The 22,868-nt window shown below is 42.9% G+C and overlaps 1 protein-coding gene across 2 annotated transcripts in view; it reads left to right on the top strand.

Annotated features, from left to right (window-relative positions):
• SPHK1 (sphingosine kinase 1) overlaps positions 1–22,868 on the top strand; it is a 72,260-nt gene that overhangs the window by 23,575 nt on the left and 25,817 nt on the right. Inside the window, exon 2 of one of the 2 annotated variants that reach the window (XM_077459307.1) lies at positions 17,495–17,641. The exons of the other annotated variant lie outside the window; for it this stretch is intronic. Coding sequence (XP_077315433.1) covers positions 17,495–17,641 — 147 coding nt within the window. The remainder of the gene's footprint in view (positions 1–17,494; positions 17,642–22,868) is intronic. 2 annotated transcript variants of the gene reach the window in all.

Below are 22,868 nucleotides of genomic sequence, written 5' to 3'. Positions count from 1 at the left end.
TCCTCACGCAGACACACAGGGCTGCTCACTCTGCATCCTCCCCTGTGTCCCTATTGGCAGTAGGAGGAGGAGAACCCATTAAAGGAGCAAATCGGGAGGGTTTTAACAAGCAGCAGCTTCAAAGGATTCTGGGATATGAAGTCCCCATCTAAAAAGGCCCCATAGCTTTCTACAATAGCCAGTCTGCTCTGGGGGCAAAGGAACTAGAGACTCCATCTTGCTGATCTGAGGAGAATACACAAGGCAGAGGAAGAGCTTAGACCTAAGCGAGAGGTTCTGCCTCTCAGGTCAGTCCACTGCGTGATTTGACGCATCCACAGCCAGTCAGGACATCCAGCCTGAGAGAGGGGGATCCCAGGTGCATATCTAGATGCACCTGCACTGATGGTGTGAAGCATTCCAGTGTGAGGTGACCAGTCGAGAGCCTGCCTGTTCCAGGATGTTCGTTTGGGCCTTGGCCGCAGAATTGGGTGAGAGGGCTTTCACCCATTTGCAGGAAGCAAGGACACTGCACACAGAGAGAGTTAAATGGACGCTGTATACAGACATCATTCCCGTTAGTCATCTTGCTGACACTTGTAGTGCCACAGGGCTAAAGGATAAGGCCATCCGTTCACAGAGACACCGTATACAGACACTATTGTTCTTTCAGCTTGCTGAGGAAGATCCTGCATTCTTTACTTGATAATCTGGGCCAGTTGTGGTGTTTGGCCCTGCTATTCAGGAGTTTAAGTGCACGAACGAGAGTGGCTAGCTGAAGATACAAAGTTTCATCTTTCTTCAAAAGGACTGAAGCTACCAGTGCCATATGGGCCCACACACATACTTGGGGCTCTGTATATGCAGTGAGTGGGAAAGTTTATCTGGGAAGTTAAGCCATTAAATAGTGATTCAAATACAGTGTTTGAAGTTGGGCCTGTGGTGTCAGGGGACAGAAGAGTGAGGCCTGACATAGAGGGTAATTCTCTGCTCTCCTCCTGCCTGGACTCATAGAGCAGACCTGAGTAAAGGTACCCAATCTGATACAGGTTGCCATATTGTGACTTATTTGTTATTGAAGTGTTTGCCTCTGCTCTTGGGTTATTCTCAGGTTTGGAATCCCCTGAAAGTAGCCTGAATATAATATTGAGCTATATTTCTCTTAATTTCAGATATTGCTCTCCAGTTGATAACTTGAATATATGTACTGTTACTGTTTTGTTACTTTTCCCACAGAAATATTGCAGTAAAGACATTTTCTGTGTTTTATCATAACGTGTGTGTTTCTCATTGGTCCTTGCACTAAACCACTTTAGGCCCGGACCATTTGGCTGCCCAAAGACCAGAGCACTTTTTGCGATTCGGCACTGCGTTGCTTTAACTGACAGTTGCGCGGTCTTGCGATGTGGCTTCCAAACAAAATTGATGTCCTTTTTTCCCCACAAATAGAGCTTTCTTTTGATCACCTCTGCGTTTTTTATTTTTTGCGCTACAAAAAAAATTGCGACATTTTTGACAAAAACACATAATTTTTTACTTTTTGCTATAATATCCCCAAAAAATATATAAAAATTTTTTTTCCCTCAGTTTAGGCCAATCACTGAGCTGCCATCTTCTGTTTACAGTACTCGGCTCTCTCACACACATCTGCCTCCGCCACCGGCATTGGACCAGTGTTCTGTCAATCACAGGAGCTGGTCCAAGGTGATGGCAGAGGCGGGACGTGTGTGTGTGTGAGAGCCAAGTACTGTAAACAGAAGATGGCGGTTCGGTAATTCTGGCGGCGGACGTCCCCCTCCTGATTTCCTGCACTGCATGAGAAATGGTGAGGCTGCAGATAGGCATAGAGGCTGCATTGTGGCTGTAGATAGGCATCAGGCTGCAGATAGGCACTAATCACGCTGCATTGATTGGAACAGACCATTATTTTTCTGCAAAGTGGTTTATTTGAAAAAAAAAGTTTTTTTCCCTGAAACTTCCCTCTTAAATTGGGGTGCGTGTTATACATACATACATACATATATATATATATATATATATATATATATATATATATATATAAAATCTACACTTAGAGAGAGATTATATATTATATATTATATATATATAGAGAGAGATTATATAGATAGATATCTATATACAGATTTCATATATGTTAGTGCAAATACAGTGAAACCTTGGATTGCAAGCATAGTTCTGGAAACATGCTTGTAATCCAAAGCACTTGTATATCAAAGCAATTTTCCCCATAAGAAATAATGGAAACTCGGTTGATTAGTTCCACAACCATTTTATTCATATATCCTTCAGTTTATAGTCCATATAAAAAGATTATAGCAATGTGACCAGGTTGTGTAACCATAAAATGCCCATCCACAAATGGCAGCCTCATCAAGGGAATAGAAGCAAAATCCAGCAGGAGCTACAGAGTGTAAAAGAGAAGAGAGGCGCCTCTAAGTGTAGCAATAGCAATATGGTTACATTTAATGAAGGTACAACATTTAGCAACTCACATGGTTGATGATTAAACAGGCACATCTAAGTATGCAGGCATCTGAGGAAAAGCTGTCCACATAGACCATCATCCCGCAGATGTGTGAAATGGACCTTGAGCAGACCCACTGAGATTTACATTTCAAAGTACATTTAACCACTTGACAACCGGCCCATAGCCGATTAACGGCTTCAGGGCGGTTGTTTAACTCTATGAGGCTGTTAATTAACGGCCTCCCAGAACTCTGCTCTAGCGCGCCCCCTGGGGCGTGCACTCGAGAGCATCCGTGACTGCCGGGTCCTGTCCATCACGGATCACGGTAAACGGCCGCCCATCGTGGCTGTTTACCACGTGATCGCTCCGTCAAATGACAGAGCGATCACTTGTAAACAAACCGGCGTACCGATCGGTCCAGCGGAGGGGGAAGAGATCGGTGTCAGCAGTGCTGTGGGCTGCATCTGCAGTGCCCACATCGCTGCTCACCGAATTTAACCCCTCAATACCCTGGCAATACTCTGCAATACCAGCCAATACTTTGCAATACCCTGCCAATACTCTCCAATACCCTGCCAATACTCTCCAATACCCTGCCAATACTCTCCAATACCCTGCCTATACTCTCCAATACTCTGCAATACCCCGCCAATACTCTGCAATACCCGCCAATACTCTGCAATACCCTGCCAATACCCGCCAATACTCTGCAATACCCCGCCGATACTCTGCAATACCCTGCCATAAATTGCCATACTCGGAGATACCCTGCAATACCCAGCCATACTCGGTGATACCCTGCAATACCCAGCCATAGACGCCCCCCCCCCCCCCCCTCGCCGCCCTCCGGTGCTTCTACCGACTCGCCAATACGATCAAGGCCAGAATTTTTTTTTTTTTTTTTTTTTTTTTTTTATTTCAGGCTTCCCAGCCTAGAGGTGAGATGTGGGGTCTTATTGACCCCATATCTCACTGTAAAGAGGACCTGTCATCCCATATTCCTATTACAAGGAATGTTTACGTTCCTTGTAATAGGAATAAAAGCGATCAAAAAATGTATTTTTGGGGAAAAAAATGTCTAAAATAAATAAAGTAAAATGAACAATAAAAAATAAAATTAAATTTAAAGCGCCCCTGTCCCCATGTGCTCACATGCAGAAGCGAACACATATGTAAGTCCCGCCCACATATGAAAATGGTGTTCAAACCACCCATGTGAGGTATCGCCGTGAACGTTAGAGCGAGAGCAATAATTCTAGCCCTAGATCTCCTCTGTAACTCAAAACATGTAACCAGTAAAAAAATTTAAAGCGTCGCCTATGGGGATTTTTAAGTAGCAACGTTTGGTGCCATTCCACGAGCGTGTGCAATTTTGAAGAGTGACATGTTAGGTATCTACTCAGCATAACTTCATCTTTCACATTATGCAAAAATTGGGCTAACTTTACTGTTTTTTTGTTTTGTTTTTTAAGCACAAACCCGTTTTTTTCCCCCCCCAAAAAAACGCGTTTGAAAAATTGCTGCGCAAATACCGTGCGAGATAAAAAGTTGCAACGACCACCATTGTATTCTCTAGGGTCTTTGCTAAAAAAAATTAATGTTTTGGGGTTCTATGTAATTTTCTAGCAAATAAATGATGATTTTTACATGTAGGAGAGAAATGTCAGAATTTTCCTGGGTGCTCCAGAACGCCTGATGGCGCTCCCTGCATGTTGGGCCTCTATATGTGGCCACGCTGTGTAAAAACCTCACACATGTCGTATCGCTGTACTCGGTAGTAATAGCAGAATGTGTTTTGTGGTGTAATTTGTGGTATGCATATGCTGTGTGTGTGAGAAATAAACTGATAATATGACAATTTTATAAAAAAATATAAAAAAAAGGAAAAAAAAATCTTGATTTTGCAAAGAATTGTGGGAAAAAATGACAACTTCAAAAAACTCATCATGCCTCTTACTAAATATCTTGGAATGTCTTTTTCCAAAAAGGGGTCATTTGGGGGGTATTTGTACTTTTCTGGCATGTTAGGGTCTCAAGAATTGAAATAGGCCGTCAGTACTTCAGGTGTGATAAATTTTCAGATATTGGCACCATAGCTTGTGGACTCTATAACTTTCACAAAGACCAAATAATATCCACCAATCTGTACTTATTTTTACCAAAGCTATGTAGTAGTATACATTTTGGCCAAATTTTGAAGAAAAATTACTAATCTGCTAAATTTTATAACAGAAACGAAGAAAAATTCATTTTTTTTACAGAATTTTCGGTCTTTTTTTCTTTTTATAGCACAAAAAATAAAAAACCCAGCGGTGATTAAATACCACCAAAAGAAAGCTCCATTTGTGTGAAAAAAAGGACAAATAGGTCCAGTGTTGCATTACTGAGTAATTATCATTCAAAATGTGAGAGCACCAAAAGTTGAAAATTGGTCTGGTTATTAAGGGTGTTTAAGTGCCCAGTGGTCAAGTGGTTAAAGTACCCCCCCCCCCCCCCCCCCCAGCATGTTTTTCCTTCAGTTCCCAAAGGAAAAGTATTGCCAAAGCTTATTTAGCTTTTTTTTCTTATAGGTCACAAGAGTGCAGTCTGTCCTTCACTCCTGTGACCAGTGGACCCTTTATAGTTGGATCCACCCAGATGCCTCGACCTCTCAGCAAGCCGCTGGAAGACTGACCCAGCTGCTCAAGCTCCCTCCACAGCCCAGCACTCCCGTGAGCGCTGGAGGGATACAACAGAGAGCTGAAGGATGAAAAACAGGCAGATGGTTCAGCCATGTGAAAGAGGCCTAACTCTTAACTCCTTCGCTGCTGAAGCAGTTTTATATTATTATTTTTTTGTACATGCATGCTTACATGCACTTTATTACAAAATTTTACAGTTTTAAAGTTTTATGTAAAAAGCTTAATTGTACCAGACATTGTTTCCAGAGTGTTTGGACATAGAATTATTGGCAGTCGGAAATGACTGAATGGATAAATGCATACATTTATTGGCTGAGGAAGGAGGCGTGACTTGCCTCTGAAACGTGTTCTGATTGGTCAGTTTTACTCTGGGTCTGACAGCTGTCATTCTGCTCCCTGCAGCTTGTGGTTCCAACGTCCTCCCGCTGCTGAGGATAGGAATATTCCACTCACTCATGCAGGATCCCACCTGGACACAGACAGTCTCTTATTATTACCCCTGTGGGCTCCCTGACCCCAGAACAGGCTGTCTGTTTCCAATGGATATTACAGACCTTTCTCATAGATTTCTCATAGATTTGTTGTCTCTCATTTCCATCCAGATGGACTATATAAGAGACACTGTTTCATATATAGGTGCATAACTATTTTCGTTTCCACAATTCTGGAAATTTCACACACCACCTTTTGGACCTCTATCAGACAAGCTAGCAGTGCTGGGAATTTTTTGATACATTTAGGGGTGAAGGCTGTAAGACAACAGGACCTTTTATGGTACTTGCATGGAAGGCCCTTTATAACCTCTTCCTGCCGTGTCACACATATATGCTGCACCACAGAGGTGGGCCTTAAAGTGATTGTAAAGTCTTGTGTTTTTTATTTTTAAATAACAAACATGTTATACTTATCTCATCTGTGCAGTTGATTTTGCTCAGAGCAGTCTGGATCCCCCTCTTCTCGGGTCCCTCTTTGCTGCTCCTGGCCCCTCCCTTCTATCAAGTGCCCCCTCAGCCAACAGCTCTCTATGGGAGCACCCGAGCCAAGTCAGAGTTATGTGTATCCATTCAGACACGGAGCCCCGACCTGGCCCTGTCCCCTTTCTCCCCTGATTGGCTGACTGACTTTGAGAGCCGTGGGAGCCAATGGCACCCCTGCTGTATCTCAGCCAATCAGGAGTGTCCCAGATGGCTTAGACATTCGTGGACATCGCTGGAGAGAGATGGGGCTAGGGTAAGTAATTAGGGGGTGCTGGGGAGGCTGCTCCACACAGAAGGTTTTTTATCTTAAAATGTTTAACCCAAAAAAATAAAGATCTTGTTCCCTTAAAGCATGTTATACAGCACAGTGCTTGTGTCATTTAGACCCCTGTATCACATGAAATACCTGGCTGATCCTGCCTGGATATGCCCTCCCCTTTGCAAACTGATCGCAATAATCATGGCTGCTGAGCCCTGATATCGTTGTCCGTCGCAGCCTGCTATCTGTCTCCGGTGTCCTTCTTCCCCCTCCCCTCTCTGCTCATACCAGCACCCTCCCCTCCCCCCTCCTGCTGCTCCCATATTAGCTATTAAATACTGCCATCCTCTCTGCACCATTATAATAATTGTCCCTGTGTTCTGTAAAAAAATCTGCACAATTGTACCTATATGAGCTCCACTCCCCACGTTCAGCCGATTGTCGGCGGCTCAGTGCTTCCTCTTTCCTCTCTCACCATCCTCCCCAGCTGACATCAGCAGGAGGGCTCAGCCCCGCCCACTGCAGCTGTGAGCCAGCGAGAGAAGCAATGAGAGGAATCAGCTGAGTGCTGGGAGCGGAACTCATACGGGTACAATCATGCAGATTTTTAACAGAACACAGGCAAAGGGACAGTTATTATAATGGTGCAGAGAGGAGGGCAGCATGTAATAGAAGTGGGTTAACAATCACTTTAATGCATAGAATGCATTAAGATAAAAAAACCTTCTTCCGTTACAATTCCTTTAACACAGAGCTGCTGCGTATATGCATTGCCATGTTGCTCTGCCGGTGTGCTCAATCGGTTCCACAATCACAGTAAGCATATAATTACAAGCTCCACTTACCAGCCTATAGCATCACAGACTGTTTTTAACCACTTACTAAATGAAAAACAACCTGTCAACAAGTAGTTATAACAAGCTCATGGCTGTATCAGCAATTGACTGCTTTTTGAAAAAGTGATCCGGGCAGCTCTATAGTCACCTGGTCACTTTTACTGCAGTGAAAAGGGCAGCCCCCCAATCTGTGCTTGCTAAGATGCTTAGAAAGGCAGGGTAGACACTGAGGGTCTATAGACCCCTAATATCTCCATAAAGAGGACCTGTCACTTGCCCCAAAGCCCCCGTGACAGAAATAAATTTCAATGGAAAATAAAAGTGTAAAAAAAATATTTTAATAAAATGAACCTCCTGTGGATACACACAACTACAAGTGTAGATCCTGCACATGTATGTAAACAGCGATTTGCACCACGCATGCGCAGTAATGCTGTGAATGTCAGAGTGAGAGGAATAATTCTAAGGCCATCATTTAATATGTGACATATAATTACACACATGGGTTAGACTTGATGGACTTGTCCTTTTTTTTTTTTTTTTTTCAAACTCGCCTACTATGTAACTACCCTGTTTCCCCAAAAATAAGATCTAGTGTGATTGTCGGTGATGGCTGCAATATAAGCCCTACCCTGAAAATAAGACCTACAAGGACTTTAACTAGGGCTTATTTGGGGGGCAGGGCTTATATTGCAGCCATCACTGACAATCACGCTAGGTCTTATTTTCGGGAAAACAGGGTATGTAATTTTATGATGTAATTTTATTTAAATATACACTAATAACCTGTAAAGTGTTATTAAAAAATTCCAACAGCCATGACTTTATCCTCCAGGGCCAGGAAAGCAAGTGGTTAAAGGGCTAACGGCATGGGGTTAACTTTTTGTCTCTGTTGGCTGTCATTTCTGTCTGTTTCAGAGGACAATTGTCTGCAGTGTTCCTTAATCGGGTTTCTGGGTAGGAAGTCGGCTGTTTGAAGGCATTATTCACCTAATAACCTCATTTTGATAAGCTGATATCTAAACCATTTGCATAATAACTTCCATCCTAAATTTTGCTAAAAGAAAGATTATTTCATTCTTATAGTAGCAGTCCTCAAAGTAGCAGGCCACGAACATTGACTTCCTACTAGAAATACCATATTATCTGTGTAAACGCCTAGATAGATATAGGTGGGGTTTCCCCATCTAAGTTTTCAGGGGCTGTCATCCTCCAGGCTGTTTGCTCCTGATAAGCCCCATAACCAAAACAACAGATAACACGATAACTACTGACAGCATGTAAATAGCAAATATATTCCCAATTGCTGATAGAGGTCAAGCAACTGATAGAATATATCAAATAAAATCTATAGCAAAAAATGTTTTGCTTTTTTCCAAATGGGGTTGTAGAGGTGATTATCTTTTCTTGTGATGGTGGTGGCTTAGACCTTACATGTGGTCTGAGACTCTCTCCCCAAATGTGGTCAGTGGATGCTTGAGCAGCCAATCAGCAATTGTCAGGGCTGTCACATGGGAAGAAGTAGAATAAGTCATATACTCCCCATACTTTGTAGCACAGTGTAGTATCCTATGCTCACAATGGCGGAACAGAGGAGTGTAGGAAAGGTAACTATGGGGGTTATTTACGAAAGGCAAATCCATTTTGGAAGTGCAGTCGCTCGAAATCTAGGGGGTAGATCTGAAATGAGGGGAAGCTCTGCTGATTTTATCATCCAATCATGTGCAAGCTAAAATGCTGTTTTTTTAGTGCACTTGCAGTGCAAAGTGGATTTTCCTTTAGTAAATAACCCCCTATGTGTCGCTGAAGGAGCCGCCATTAAAGCGAACCTATGCGGATGATTTTACTTCAAAAATCTGAAATTACAATTTTGACAACCCATATGGTTTTTCTAATTTTGAATATTTACACATTATCTGAATATGTTCTGAATGTTTTTTTTTTTCTTTTGCCCACTTTAACTCTACTTAGGCTTTGGCAGCCACTTTACATCTCTTTTCCTATATGCATGTCAGCTGTGTAACCCAGTTGCTTCATCAGTCAGCAGGAATATTTAGCAGAAACTTTACAAACAGGTTGGTCAGTGACCTCCTGAGGGTCAGAATAAAGGGTCAGTGACCGCATCAGGGACACACTCTTGCTCTTTGCTTTGATTAGTCATAGGCCTGGTTCATACTTGGGCAACTTCTTTTATAGCTTCCAGTATCATCTCTATGCAGATTACATTCACACTTGTGCATTCCCGACCCGTGTCTCCTAACAATCATTTTCAGCTTCTCATTCATTGCTTTAAGCCAGGGGTCTCTAAACTCTATAAACAAAGGACCGATTTACTGTTCTTCATATTTTACGGGAGCTGGACTGTGGCCATTGGGAGTAAACAATGCCCCATCGTCTGTGCCAGTGGAAGTAATAGTGCCTGATTGTTGGTGCCAGTGGGAGTAATAGTGCCCCATCGTCAGTGTTGGTGGGAGTAATAGTGCCCCATCATCAGTGTTGGTTGGAGTAATAGTGCCCCATCATCAGTGTTGGTGGGAGTAATAGAGCCCCATCATCAGTGTTGGTGGGAGTAATAGTGCCCCATCATCAGTGTTGGTGGGAGTAATAGTGTCCCATCGTCAGTGTTAGTGGGAGTAATAGTGCCCCATCGTCAGTGTTAGTGGGAGTAATAGTGCCCCATCATCGGTGTTGGTGGGAGTAATAGTGCCCCATCATCAGTGTTGGTAGAAGTAATAGTGCCCCATCATCAGTGTTGGTGGGAGTAATAGTGCCCCATCATCAGTGTTGGTGGGAGTAATAGTGCCCCATCATCAGTGTTGGTGGGAGTAATAGTGCCCCATCATCAGTGTTGGTGGGAGTAATAGTGCCCCATCATCAGTGTTGGTGGGAGTAATAGTGCCCCATCGTCAGTGTTGGTGGGAGTAATAGTGCCCCATCATCAGTGTTGGTGGGAGTAATAGTGCACCATCGTCTGTGTCAATGGGAGTAATAATGCCCCATCATTGGTGTCAGTGGGAGTAATAGTGCCCCATGCGTCCTTTTTTTTTTGTTATGTAATGTCTGTTTTTGTTTATGATTCTGCTTGGATAATTTTATTGTATAGTTTTTTTGTTGTTTGTATATAAAAAGAATATGATTTAAAAAAATGGAGCCCCATTGTCGATGTCAGTGGGTGTAATGGAGCCCCATCGTCTGTATCAGTGGGCGTAATGGAGCCCGATCGTCTGTGTCGGTGGGCGTAATGGAGCCCCATCATCTGTGTCAGTGGGCGTAATGGCGCCCCGTCATCTGTGTCAGTGGCCGTAATGGTGGCGCCCCGTCATCTGCGTCAGTGGGTGTAATGGTGCCCCATCGTCTGTGGCAGTGGGCATAATAGTGCCCCATCGTCTGTGGCAGTGGACGTAGTAGTGCCCCATCGTCTGTGGCAGTGGGCGTAATAGTGCCCCATCATCTGTGGCAGAGGGCGTAATAGTGCCCCATCACTGGTGTCAGTGGGAATCATAGTGCCCCATCGTTGGTGTCAGTAGGAGTAATATTGCCCCATTGTCCATTTTTAATGACAAGGACTATACTGTTGCTAACAATGGGGGGACTAATGCCACAAGGGCCAGATAAAGGCAATCGGATCCTACGGGCGGCAGTTTGGAGACCACTGCTTTATGCATATTTAAAAGCTTATTGGAGAAAGACACAATTTTCGTTTTAACATTTCAAGCTATTTAACTGAAAATACTACTTCATTCAAGGTATTCAATTGGCTAAGGTATATTAGAATGTTGAAGAAATGCTGTTTATGGCATGCAAAATGATAGCCCATAAAAGATGCAATCTACCGGGGCCCATACTACAACCCAATAGATACTTGCAGTTAATCAGGTAATCCTATGTGAAAACATTGTGTATGATTTTTGAACCTGTTCTCAGGAATACCATAAATACCATGTCTGGTGTAATTCAACACTCACACTAAATAGATTGGGGGAGAGTAAAGCCGGCCATACTTGGATCTAAATTTTTCCAGTTAAGCAGGGTCCAGCCGAATTTTGATCCATGTATGTGCGGGCTGATTGTACCCAAATCGATCAATCGATCATGGGTAAAAAGACTGTGGCAAATGTGCACTGGGTATATAGGGAGTAGGTTCAGGTTTTATTTAATTATACCTCTTTAAGTTCCTTCCACTGTCAATGCAATTTGATCACACCCACAATTCAGCACGGCGTCATACAATTTTTTTGGGGGGGTTGACAAAATACCTTACTATGGTAATCTATCTGACTCCTTCAAATTTAGCTGGATGTATCATCATAGAGATGAATTATCAAATTATGAGTTGATTATGAGAAAGCAAAGCTACACTATATTGTCAAAAGTATTGTGACGCCTCCCTTTAGACTCCATGCGCACTGGAGCTCAAAAAAGCTGTTTCTGGACGCCAGATTGCTGGCAGAAAACGCTGGTTGAAAAACGTAATTTTATCAGCGTTGTTCATTGCTGTTAATGCACATTCAGCGGCACTAGCTTTTAGCAGCGTTTCTCTGCCTCTATTCAAAATCAATGGTTCCCTATGGGAGCCCATTTATTTGAATAGAAGTCGCACCAGAAGTCGGATCCTCATGATCCGACTTGCGTGTTGAGGATGAAGAGGAACCCCCTGCCAAAATGTAAAAAAAAATTGCTGTGGGGTCCCCCCCCCCGGACGATACCAGACCCCTCAGTCTGGTATGGATTTTAAGGGGAACCGCCTTCACCGAAAAAACTGCGTGGGGTCCCCCCAAAAATCTATACCAGACCCTTATCTGAGCATGCAGCCCGGCTGGTTAGGAAACCAGGAAAGGGGGTGGGGACGATGCGAGTGCCCCTCCCCTGAACCATACCAGGCCGCATGCCCTCACCATGGGGGGTAGGTGCTTCGGGTCAGGGGGGGCCCTGCGCCCCCCACCCCAAAGCACCTTGTCCCCATGTTGATGAGGACAAAGGCCCTTTCTAACAACCCTGGCCGTTGGTTGTCGGGGTCTGCGGGGGGCTTATCAGAATCTGGGAGCCCTCTTTTAAGAAGGGGCCCCCAGATCCCGGCCCCCCACCCTATGTGAATGAGTATGGGGTACATCTTACCCCTACCCATTGACCTTAAAAAAAAGTGTCAAAAATAAAACACTACACAGGTTTTTAAAATAATTTATTAGGCAGCTCTGGGGGTCTTCTTCCGACTTTGGGGGTCTCTTCCTTCTTCTCCGTGCTCTCTCCGGTTCTTCTGCCGATGTCCGGTATCTTCTGCTGGGCTCCTCTGCTATCTTCTGCCCTTTCTTTTACTAGCATTGGTCCGGTCTTCTCCATCGTCTGCTTCCCTGTTCCCTTCTTATGATGTTGACATGAAGCTCTCTCTCCCACAGTAATGCCAGGTGCACAACGACACATATTGGCATGGGGCGTGGTCACCAGGTGATGTCATCCGGCCACTCCCCTTATGACGTCATCACCCGGTGCATGATGGGACGTGACATAAGGGGCGTGGTTACTGGATGACATCACCCAGTGATCACGCCCCATGCCAATATAAGTCGTTGTGCATCGCGAACCCGGCAGTACTGTGGGAGAGAGCGTTGTGTCAACATCGGAAGAAGAGAACAGGGAAGCAAACGACGGAGAAGACCGGGCCAACGCTAGTGGAAGAGCCCGGCAGAAGAACCGGAGATCGCGGAGAAGAGGCCGGAGAGCGCGGAGAAGGAAGAGACCCCCCCGAAGTCGGAAGAAGCCCCCGGAGCTGCTTAATACATTATTTTAAAAACCTGTGTAGTGTGTTTTATTTTTGAATACGATGTACCCCCATACTCATTCACATAGGGTGAAGGGTCGGGATCTGGGGGCCCCCTTATTAAAGGGGGCTCCCAGATTCTGATAAGCCCCCTGTCCGCAGACCCCGACAACCAATGACCAGGGTTGTCGGGAAGGGTCCTTGTCCTCATACACATGGGGACAAGGTGCTTTGGGATGGGGGGTGCAGGGCCCTTGAATAGCCAGACAGCTGGCATTTTCATAAGGAAAGGTTACAGACGGATGCTTCTGTATTGCTCTCTGGACAGATTTTGTTCTAAATGTAGAGTTAAGCTCCTTCTGTGAGGTGTAGTGCCCCAGGGTTATTCCCTCATTTCAGGAGCTATAAACCACCTTTAACCTAAATCTTTACAGTTATCTCCAAATCAAGCATTATGCCCAGTCTATTTAAAGAATTTGCAGCCTTCTCGGTTGCCCCGCTTTGGGGGAATTCTGTCTTGAAGGTCCTTCCTGCAAACACTTGATAACAGACATCCTCCATTACATATACACCATGGATGCTTACTCATTCCTCAAATCCAAATATGCTGTATATTTAAATTGGAAAGTTCTTTCAATTGGGAACTTGAACTAGACTGAGAGGATAGATGGAATAAGGCCAATAAAACTATTTGAAAATAAAAACTGTATAAAATCCTCTATTGTTGGTACCGCACTGTTGAGTTCCTTCACACAATTAATTAAAATAATTAATTCCCTCTATTTGCTGGAGATGGAATACCCATATAGGTACCCTATACCACATATACAAGCAATGCCCAAAAATAAATCTTTTCCATCAAAAAATTTCCTCTTATGCTGGGTACACGTGACCGGACTTTTCTTTTTTTTTAATTCTTTATTTAAATTTTTCATTTAAGTTGCGTACAAAACATAATCAGGTATTAAAAGAAAACCATAGAACCAATATACATTCATGCTTTTCAATTTTTCACATTATCCTGGTTTTCTTTCTTTACTTCTCAAGTTCTTCTAAAATATCTCCCTCCCACCCCTCTTCCCACCCCTACCGACCCATTACCTCGTTAAAGATCATAGATTGTCTAAAGATTTTCCAGTATTTCCATTTCACATGGAATCTCTTTCTTTCTCTTTCTTCCTCCATTCCCAGCCCTTCAATACTGTACATTTCCTCAACTTTTCCTAACCATTCCTTTACTTTGGGTGCTTCTATTTCTTTCCATTTTTTCGGAATCAGACTTTTTGCCGCGTTTATTAATGAGCTTGTAAGGGAATTCCTATACTCCTTAATTGGGGTATCTACTGCATGGAATAGGCATACCCATGGGTTCTCAGGTAGCTGTATTTTAGCTATTACTTCTATATATCTTATTATTTCTCTCCAATATTCTTTAATCTTGGGACAATCCCACCATATATGGGCCAAACTTCCCGTTTGTCCACAATTCCTCCAACATTTCCCAGATTGTCCCTCCTGGTACTTTGCCATTATATCTGGGGTCCTATACCATCTTACTAAAATTTTATAATTTGTTTCTATTGTCTTACTATTTTCTGTGGATCTGTGCACCATCTTCAATATTTTTTCTATATTTTGGTTTTCACCCCGTGCTCCTATCTCTTCTTCCCATTTTTTAATGAAGATTGGTACCTCCGCTTCATGTTCCCATCTCAAGACCTTATAAAACTGGGCAATACCTGCCCTTGGGGATTTCCCCTCACATATCCGCTCCAAGGCAGTCAAATTTTCTCCATCTCTAAGCGGTTGTGGTAGTCTTGAGACGAAATGTCTAAGCTGCAGGTATCGCCACTCATTCAACTTCATCCAGTCATTTTCTTTCTGTAATATTGCTAGTGTTTTCAATTTCCCCTCTTTAATTATGTGTCGTAATTGCATATTATCTTGTTTTATCCATTTCCCTCCTATTGTACTTTTACCAGGTGCAAAAAAATCATTATCTTTTAGATAAATTAAAGGGGAATTATATTTCCACTTGTTATGTTTGTGTATTCCCTCCCATACTCTAAACACATTTTTTGTGACCAAAGGTGTTGTCTTCCCTAGTGATCTATATTTTAAAGGAGTCCAGATTTCTCTACCTAGATTTGTGCCTGATAAACTGTGTTCTATTTTTCCCCATCTTTTTTTACTTTCTAATTTTGCCCATTCCACCACCCGTTTTAACACTGCTGCTTCGTAATATTTTCTAAAGTCTGGGACATTCAGACCCCCCTCATCTTTTCCCTTTTGCAAAGTCTTCAGTGGGATTCTAGGTTTCTTGTTGTTCCAGATAAATTTAGAAATTAAAGAATTTATCATTTTAAAATATAGGGGGGGGGATATATATTGGTAATAGCTGAAATTTATAAAGGATTTTAGGTTGAATAATCATTTTTAAGGCATTAATTCTTCCTAACCATGACAGGGGCTTTGTTCTCATTCTCCTTATTTCTTCTCTCAATTCTTCTAGAAGGGGGATATAGTTTATTTGGTATATTTTTTCTATTGATGCAGTCAGTTTAATCCCTAAATATTTAATTTCTTTTTGCCATAGAAATGGGAATTCTCTCTTAATGTCAAGTTCTTCTCTCGGATTTATATTTACGTTTAAGATTTCTGACTTGCTTGGGTTAATTTTAAAGTTAGATAATTCCCCGTATTCCTGTAAAGCCTTTAACAAGTTTGGCATGGAGATTCGTGGGCTAGATACATAGAACAGAATATCATCCGCAAATGCGGCTGTCTTATGTATTCCCCCCTCTATCTCAACCCCCTTTATATCTGGGTTTCTCCTTATCGTCTCCAGGAGTGGCTCCAATGCCAGAACGAACAATAGGGGGGACAGCGGACACCCCTGTCTAGTCCCATTGTTCATTCTGAAGGCTGTTGATAGTACCCCATTAACTCTTACCACTGCCTTGGGGCTGTTATATAGTGCCTTTATCCACTTCAAAATTTTGGGTCCAAACCCCATTCCCCTTAGGGTACCCATCATGAATCCCCAGTCTACTCGATCAAAAGCTTTCTCAGCATCTATTGATAGGAGTAGACTGGGGATTCTACTCTCCTTCATCCTCTGAAGCAGTAATATTGACCTTACTCCATTATCTTTTCCTTCTCGCCCCTCGATGAATCCCACCTGATCTGCGTGGACTAAGCTAGGCATTAACTTCTTTATTCTAGCGGCCAATATTTTTGCGAACAATTTAACGTCCGTATTGAGTAGTAAGATCGGTCTATAGTTTGAGCATATTGTATTCTCTTTTCCCTCTTTCAATATCGTGGAGATTGTCGCAGTGGAGGCCTCCTCGCTCAGTCCATATTTTGTACCTAGTCCATTATAATATGCACATAAAATTGGGGCTAGTATGTCTCCAAACTTTTTTAGATATTCTATTATATAGCCATCAGGCCCTGGGCTCTTTCCTCCTTTGGTCTCTTTTATCGTGACCAGACTTTTCGACGTGCTAGGTCCGACGGTCTTCCCGGCAGACTTTCGGCAGAGGTCCGATGGACTTTCTAAATGAAACGGACTTGGCCACACAGGACCAGACTGTCTGTTCGAAAGTTCGTTTGTTTTGAACGTGATGATGTAAACAGGACTAAACAAGGAAGTTCAATAGCCAGTAGCCAATAGCTGCCCTTGCGTTGTATTTGGTCCCTCGGACTAGCACACAGACGAACGGTTTTCACAATTTTTAGTCCGTCAGATAGATTTGAAACATGTTTTATGTGTAGGTCTGTCGAACGTTGGGGAAAAAAAAGTCCGCTGTAGCCCACACACGATCGAATTGTCAGACGGATTCCGGTCCGCCGGACCAAGTCTGCCGGAAAGTCCTACTGTGTGTACGCAGCATTAGACACATTTATTGCCCAATCCATTCCTTTTGAACCAGTTAACTTCCCTCTAGGCTAACTGGCCTGCCTAGATACTCCATTAAACTAATGAACCACTTCTTGACTGATGCAAGATATCTAATAGCACAGAAATGGAGACCTTTAGCTGCATCATCCAAATCAGATCTTTATAAATGCATTTATGGTATCCATAACATGGAATATCTTACAGCTCTTTACACACCTAAGCCAAAACCTGGTCCCCATGGGAATCTATGTTGACACCTTTCGAATCCATTTTTTTTCAATAGCTTCTATCTCTCGTTGCTGATACCATTCTATACGAACCCATATCCTCCGGATTGCTAGAGGATATGGCACATTGTGGCTCATGCCCTCAACCCTCCCTTCCCATCTTGACTATTATTACAACTCATTTTTTCAGTTTAGTATTATATAATGTTGATATGGTGGTAATCCAATTCAGCTTTCCTTTAAGTATTCATTCTACTCAAAAGAAAATGTTTGGCTTAGTTCAGTGCTAAGAAAGGAAATTCACTCATGGAATGATGTCTATAGTGGTGAGTCCTTTTTGTATATTTTTGTAATGAATTCATAATATCTACCTTATCATTCACAGGACAGCCATGCCTCGTGCCATTGGGAGTCCGTATTCTTGTGTTGTTAAATCCTTTTGGTGGAACAGGAAAGGCTCTCACTCTGTTTGAGATCCAAGTCATGCCTATGTTGACAGAAGCCAATGCCCATTCCACTTTGCTGGTGACAGGTATGTTGGGTCAGGGAGAATGAAAGGTGACACAGACACTAAAAGTTTGTAGTTATGGACTTCAACATAGACTTGGGAAAGTAGCTCTTGAGGTCATGAGCAGTGACCAACAGCAAATTTATTTACACAGGGAAATAAAAGTTAAAGGGGTTGTAAAGGCAGACGTTTTTTTCTATTTATCTTAATGCCTTCTGTGTGCAGCAGTTGCCCCAGCACCCCCTAATACTTATCTTTGTCCAGCGATGTCCACAAATGTCTCAGTCGTCCTAGATTATCCTTCCGGATTAGCTGAGACACAGCAGCGGCAAACTTGGCTCCCACTGCTGTCAATCAAAGTCGGCTAGCCAATCAGGGGAGTGAGGGGTGGGGCCGGGTCGGAGCTCCATGTCTGAACGGATTCAGCTCGGGTGCTCCCATAGCAAGCTTTTTTCTGTGGGGGCACTGAACAGGAGGGAGGTGCTAGGAGCAGTGAAGAGGCACCAGAGAACAGAAGGATCTGGGCAGCTCTGTGCAAAACCACTGTAACGGAGCAGGCAAGTATAACATGTTTGTTATTTTTATAGGAAAAAAAACAAGCCTTCACAATCACTTTAAAGTGGAGTTCCACCCATTTAAAAGTCAGCAGCTACAAAAAGTGTAGCTGCTGATTTTTAATAATCAGACACTCACCTGTCCCATGGTTCAGCGATGCAGGGGCAGGAAGCCTCGCTCCTCTCCCCCTCCTCTCCACGGTGCTGACATTCTAACTGTGGGAGCCAGGCTGTGTACATATATTTTGTAATCACGTACAATGTTTCTTTTTAGATCAAGAAGAAATTTCTTCATTAGTTAAAGGGGTTGTAAAGGTTCGTTTTTCATTTTCTAAATAGGTTCCTTTAAGCTAGTGCATTGTTGGTTCACTTACCTTTTCCTTTCTAAATTTTTTTTTTCTTTGTTTTCTTTGTCTGAATTTCTCACTTCCTGTTCCTCCTCAGTGAGCTGTTCAGTAAGCTGTTCTGGCTGACTAAACACCGCTCGGATGATGGTGTGAAGTTTACTGAGGGGAAACAGGAAGTAAGAAATTCAGACAAAGAAAAAAAGCATTTAGAAGGAAAATCGAAGGAAAAGGTAAGTGAACCCAACAATGCACTAGCTTAAAGGAATCTATTTAGAAAAAAAAATTAAGCTTTACAACCCCTTTAAAGCAGACTTTTAGTCATTTTTGTTCATCTTTCCATCTATTAAATCTTCTGCCCTTGTTGTTTTGGATAGTAAAACATTTTTTTTTTCTGCCAGTAAATACCTTATACAGCCCACTTCCTTTTTCTTGTCTGGTCATTAGCCTAGGCTCATGACATCATGCACAGCTCTCTCTCTCTCTCGCTCTCGCTCGCTCTCTCTCAAACTCTCCTGAAAGTTTCCCGGCAGGGGAGGATGGGTCATAAGAGGGCCAATGAGAGCTGCAGAGCTGGAGGTGTGCTTCTGTGTAAATCCAGGAAGTGAAGAGGCAGCAGCTTCAGCTGCCCACAGTTAAAATGGATGCAGCCAGACTTGGTGGAAGGAGTTTTCTTGAGCATGTACAGAATCACAATATATATAAAATAATGTGCAAAGTGGTTGGAGGGAATTGTCAGAATGGCAAATGTGTTTTAATTATAGATTATGTGGAGAGACTACAGTTCCTCTTTAACCACTTGACCACTGGGCACTTAAACACCCTTAATAACCAGACCACCAGACCAGGTTGTTTCGGTGCTCTCTCATTTTGAATGACAATTACTCAGTCATGCAACACTGTACCCATATGAAATTTGTGTCCTTTTTCCACACAAATAGAGCTTTCTTTTGGTGGTATTTAATCACCGCTGGGTTTTTTATTTTTTGTGCTATAAAAGAAAAAAGACCGAAAATTCTGTAAAAAAAAAAAAAAAGAATTTTTCTTTGTTTCTGTTATAAAATGTAGCGGATTAGTAATTTTTCTTCATAAATTTTGGCCAACATTTATACTACTAAATATCTTTGGTAAAAATAAGTACAAATTGGTGGATATTATTTGTTTTTTGTGAAAGTTATAGAGTCCACAAGCTATGGTGCCAATATTTGAAAATTGATCACACCAGAAGGACTGACGGCCTATCTCATTTCTTGGGACCCTAACATGGCAGAAAAGTATAAATACCCCCCAAATGACCCCTTTTTGGAAAGAAGACATTCCAAGGTATTTAGTAAGGGGCATGGTGAGGTTTTTGAAGTTGTAATTTTTTCCTACAATTCTTTGCAAAATCAAGAATTTTTTTTCCTTTTTTTTATTTTTTCCACAAAATTGTCATATTATCGGGTTATTTCTCACACACAGCATTTGCATACCACAAATTACACCTGAGTATGGTGATACCACATGTGTGAGACTTTTACACAGTGTGGCCACATACAGAGGCCCAACATGCAGGGAGCACCATCAAGCGTTCTGGAGCACCCAGGCCAATTCTGACATTTCTCTCCTACATGTAAAAATCATCATTTATTTGCTAGAAAATTACATAGAACCCCAAAACATTATATATGTTTTTTTAGCAAAGACCCTAGAGATTACAATGGTGGTCGTTGCAACTTTTTAGCTCGCACGGTATTTGCGCAGCAATTTTTTGAACGCGTTTTTTTGGGGAAAAAAAAGTTTTGTGCTTTAAAAAACCAAAACAGTAAAGTTAGCCCAATGTTTTTGCATAATGTGAAAGATGAAGTTACGCTGAGTAAATAGACACCTAACATGTCACCCTTCAAAATTGCACACGCCCGTTGAATGGCGCCAGACGTCGCTACTTAAAAATCCCCATAGGCGACGCTTTAAATTTTTTTACTGGTTACATGTTTTGAGTTACAGAGGGGTCAAAATTATTGCTCTCGCTCTAACGTTCGCAGCAATACCTCACATTTGTGGTTTGAACACCGTTTTCATATGTGGGCGGGACTTACGTATGCGTTCGCTTCTGCATGCAAGCACATGGGGACAGGGGCGCTTTAAATTTTTTCTTTTTTATTGTTTATTTTACTTTATTTATTTTAGTTTGACATTTTTTTTCCCCAAAAATACATTTTTTGATCACATTTATTCCTATTACAAGGAATATGGCATGACAGGTCCTCTTTACAGTAAGATATGGGGTCAATAAGACCCCACATCTCACCTCTAGGCTGGGAAGCCTGAAATAAAAAAAAATAAAAAAAATGGCAGGGTATTGGCAGGGTATTGGCAGGGTATTGGCTGGGTATGGCAGAGTATTGGCAGGGAATTGAGGGGTTACATTTCGGTGAGCAGCGATGTGGGCACTGAAGATCCAACACACAGGGCTGCTGACACTGATCTCTTCCCCCTCCGCTGTACCGATTGGTACAGAGAGGGGAGGGAGGAACCGGCATCATAAAATGACGCCGTTTTTTTTACAAGTGATTGCTCCGTCATTTGACGGAGCGATCACGTGGTAAACGGCCGCGATGAGCGGCCGTTTACCGTGATCCGTGATGCAGACCCGGCGGTCACGGATGCTCTTGAGTGCACACGGAATTCTGGGAGGCCGTCAATTAACGGCCTCTCAGAGTTAAACAACCACGCTGTAGCCGTTAATCGGCTATGGGCCAGTTGTTAAAGCGGTAGTAAACCCGCTAATTTTTTTTTTTTTTAACACCTGCAAAGCAAAAGGCATAATGAGCTAGTATGCACTGCATACTAGCTCATTATGAAATACTTACCTTAGAACGAGGCCCCGACATCTGGCCCGTTCCACGCCGAGGGAGCTGACATGCTCCCTCTGCGTTTCTTTCGGGTATCGCGGCTCCGGCCACTCACAGCGCCGGAGCCACGATACCCAGAAGAAACGCAGAGGGAGCATGTCAGCTCTCTCGGCATGGATCGGGCCAGATTTCGGGGCCTCGTTCTAAGGTAAGTATTTCATAATGAGCTAGTATGCAGTGCATACTAGCTCATTATGCCTTTTCCTTTGCAGGTGTTAAAAAAAAAAAAAAAATTAGCGGGTCATACATACTAGCTCATTATGCCTTTTGCTTTGCAGGTGTTAAAAAAAAAAAAAAAATCGTCACTCCCGGCCATGCGCGCGGGAGATTTCTTTTGCGGCCGGTCGGCCACTGCCGGATTTTCAGGCCGAGAATCCCCTTGTGCGCATGCGCCGCTGCAGTCAGCGGCGCATACCGAGGGGAATATCTCCTAAACCGTACAGGTTTAGGAGATATTTTTTTTACCTACAGGTAAGCCTTATTATAGGCTTTCCTGTAGGTAAAAGTTAAAAAAATGAGTATACAACCACTTTAAGTGGTGTGGCAGCACGCAGGTAAAGTCACCTGGTTGTATCCAGGATGGGAAATATGTGTGCCCTAGATTCAGGCTTTATGCAGACCTTTACAATTAGAGGGGAAGAGTTAATGAGCCCAGCTGAAGTAAGTGGGCTCATTAAGACCTCTACAAAAAACTCCAGCATGCTTAGGGAGATGCTCCATCCTGGAACCAGTTTTTGTGTTGTATAGACTGGGGAGTGTGACACCTGTTCTGTGCGGTGAGTTAACGCCTGTGTGGCAAACCTCTACAACAGGGACAGGGACTGGGGCAGCACAAGGCTGCTCTCAGTTGTTAGACAGGGAATCTAAGTGTGTAGTTAGAGGTCAAGCTGACCAGGATTTATTTTCATGTTTTATTTTTGTTTGGCTGTTATATGTATCACTGCATGTAGCATAAATAAACCGCATCTTTTGTTTTTTTGCACCTACAACGCTGTCTGCTGTGCCTGATTTTGTGTTGTGAACCCATCCAGGGGGTCACACACACCCGCTGCTGAGCTAACCCCTCACAGTTGGTGGAGAATTTTGGCAGTTTTTTTTTTTCAATTTTTTTTAAAGGCCAGCATGGAGGAGATACTGAGACAGCTGGCTCTAGCAAATGCAAACCAGCAGCAAGCAAATGCAAATCAGCAGCAAACAAATGCAGCTTTACAAAAGAGCCTTGCAGCTCAACAACAGAGCCTTGCAGCCCAGCAGAAAGCTCACCAGCAGAGCCTGGAAGCTCAGCAACAAGCACAGCAGCAATCTGAAGCCCGCTTTATAGACCTGTTGCAGAAACAAGAGCAGAATTTTCAACAAAAAATAGAGACATTAATACAGCAACGTCCGCAGACCAATGAAGCAAGTGGTTACAATAATACCGCATCCTTTGGTGTGAGCCGTTTATTGACAAAAATGACTG

The sequence above is a fragment of the Lithobates pipiens genome, unplaced genomic scaffold (assembly GCF_037356315.1).
Source record: "Lithobates pipiens isolate NorthernLeopardFrog02 unplaced genomic scaffold, aLitPip1_a1.2 Scaffold_28, whole genome shotgun sequence".
Lineage (NCBI taxonomy): Eukaryota > Metazoa > Chordata > Amphibia > Anura > Ranidae > Lithobates > Lithobates pipiens.
Note: the sequence above shows the minus strand (reverse complement) of the source record. Positions and strands in the feature narration are given on the sequence as shown.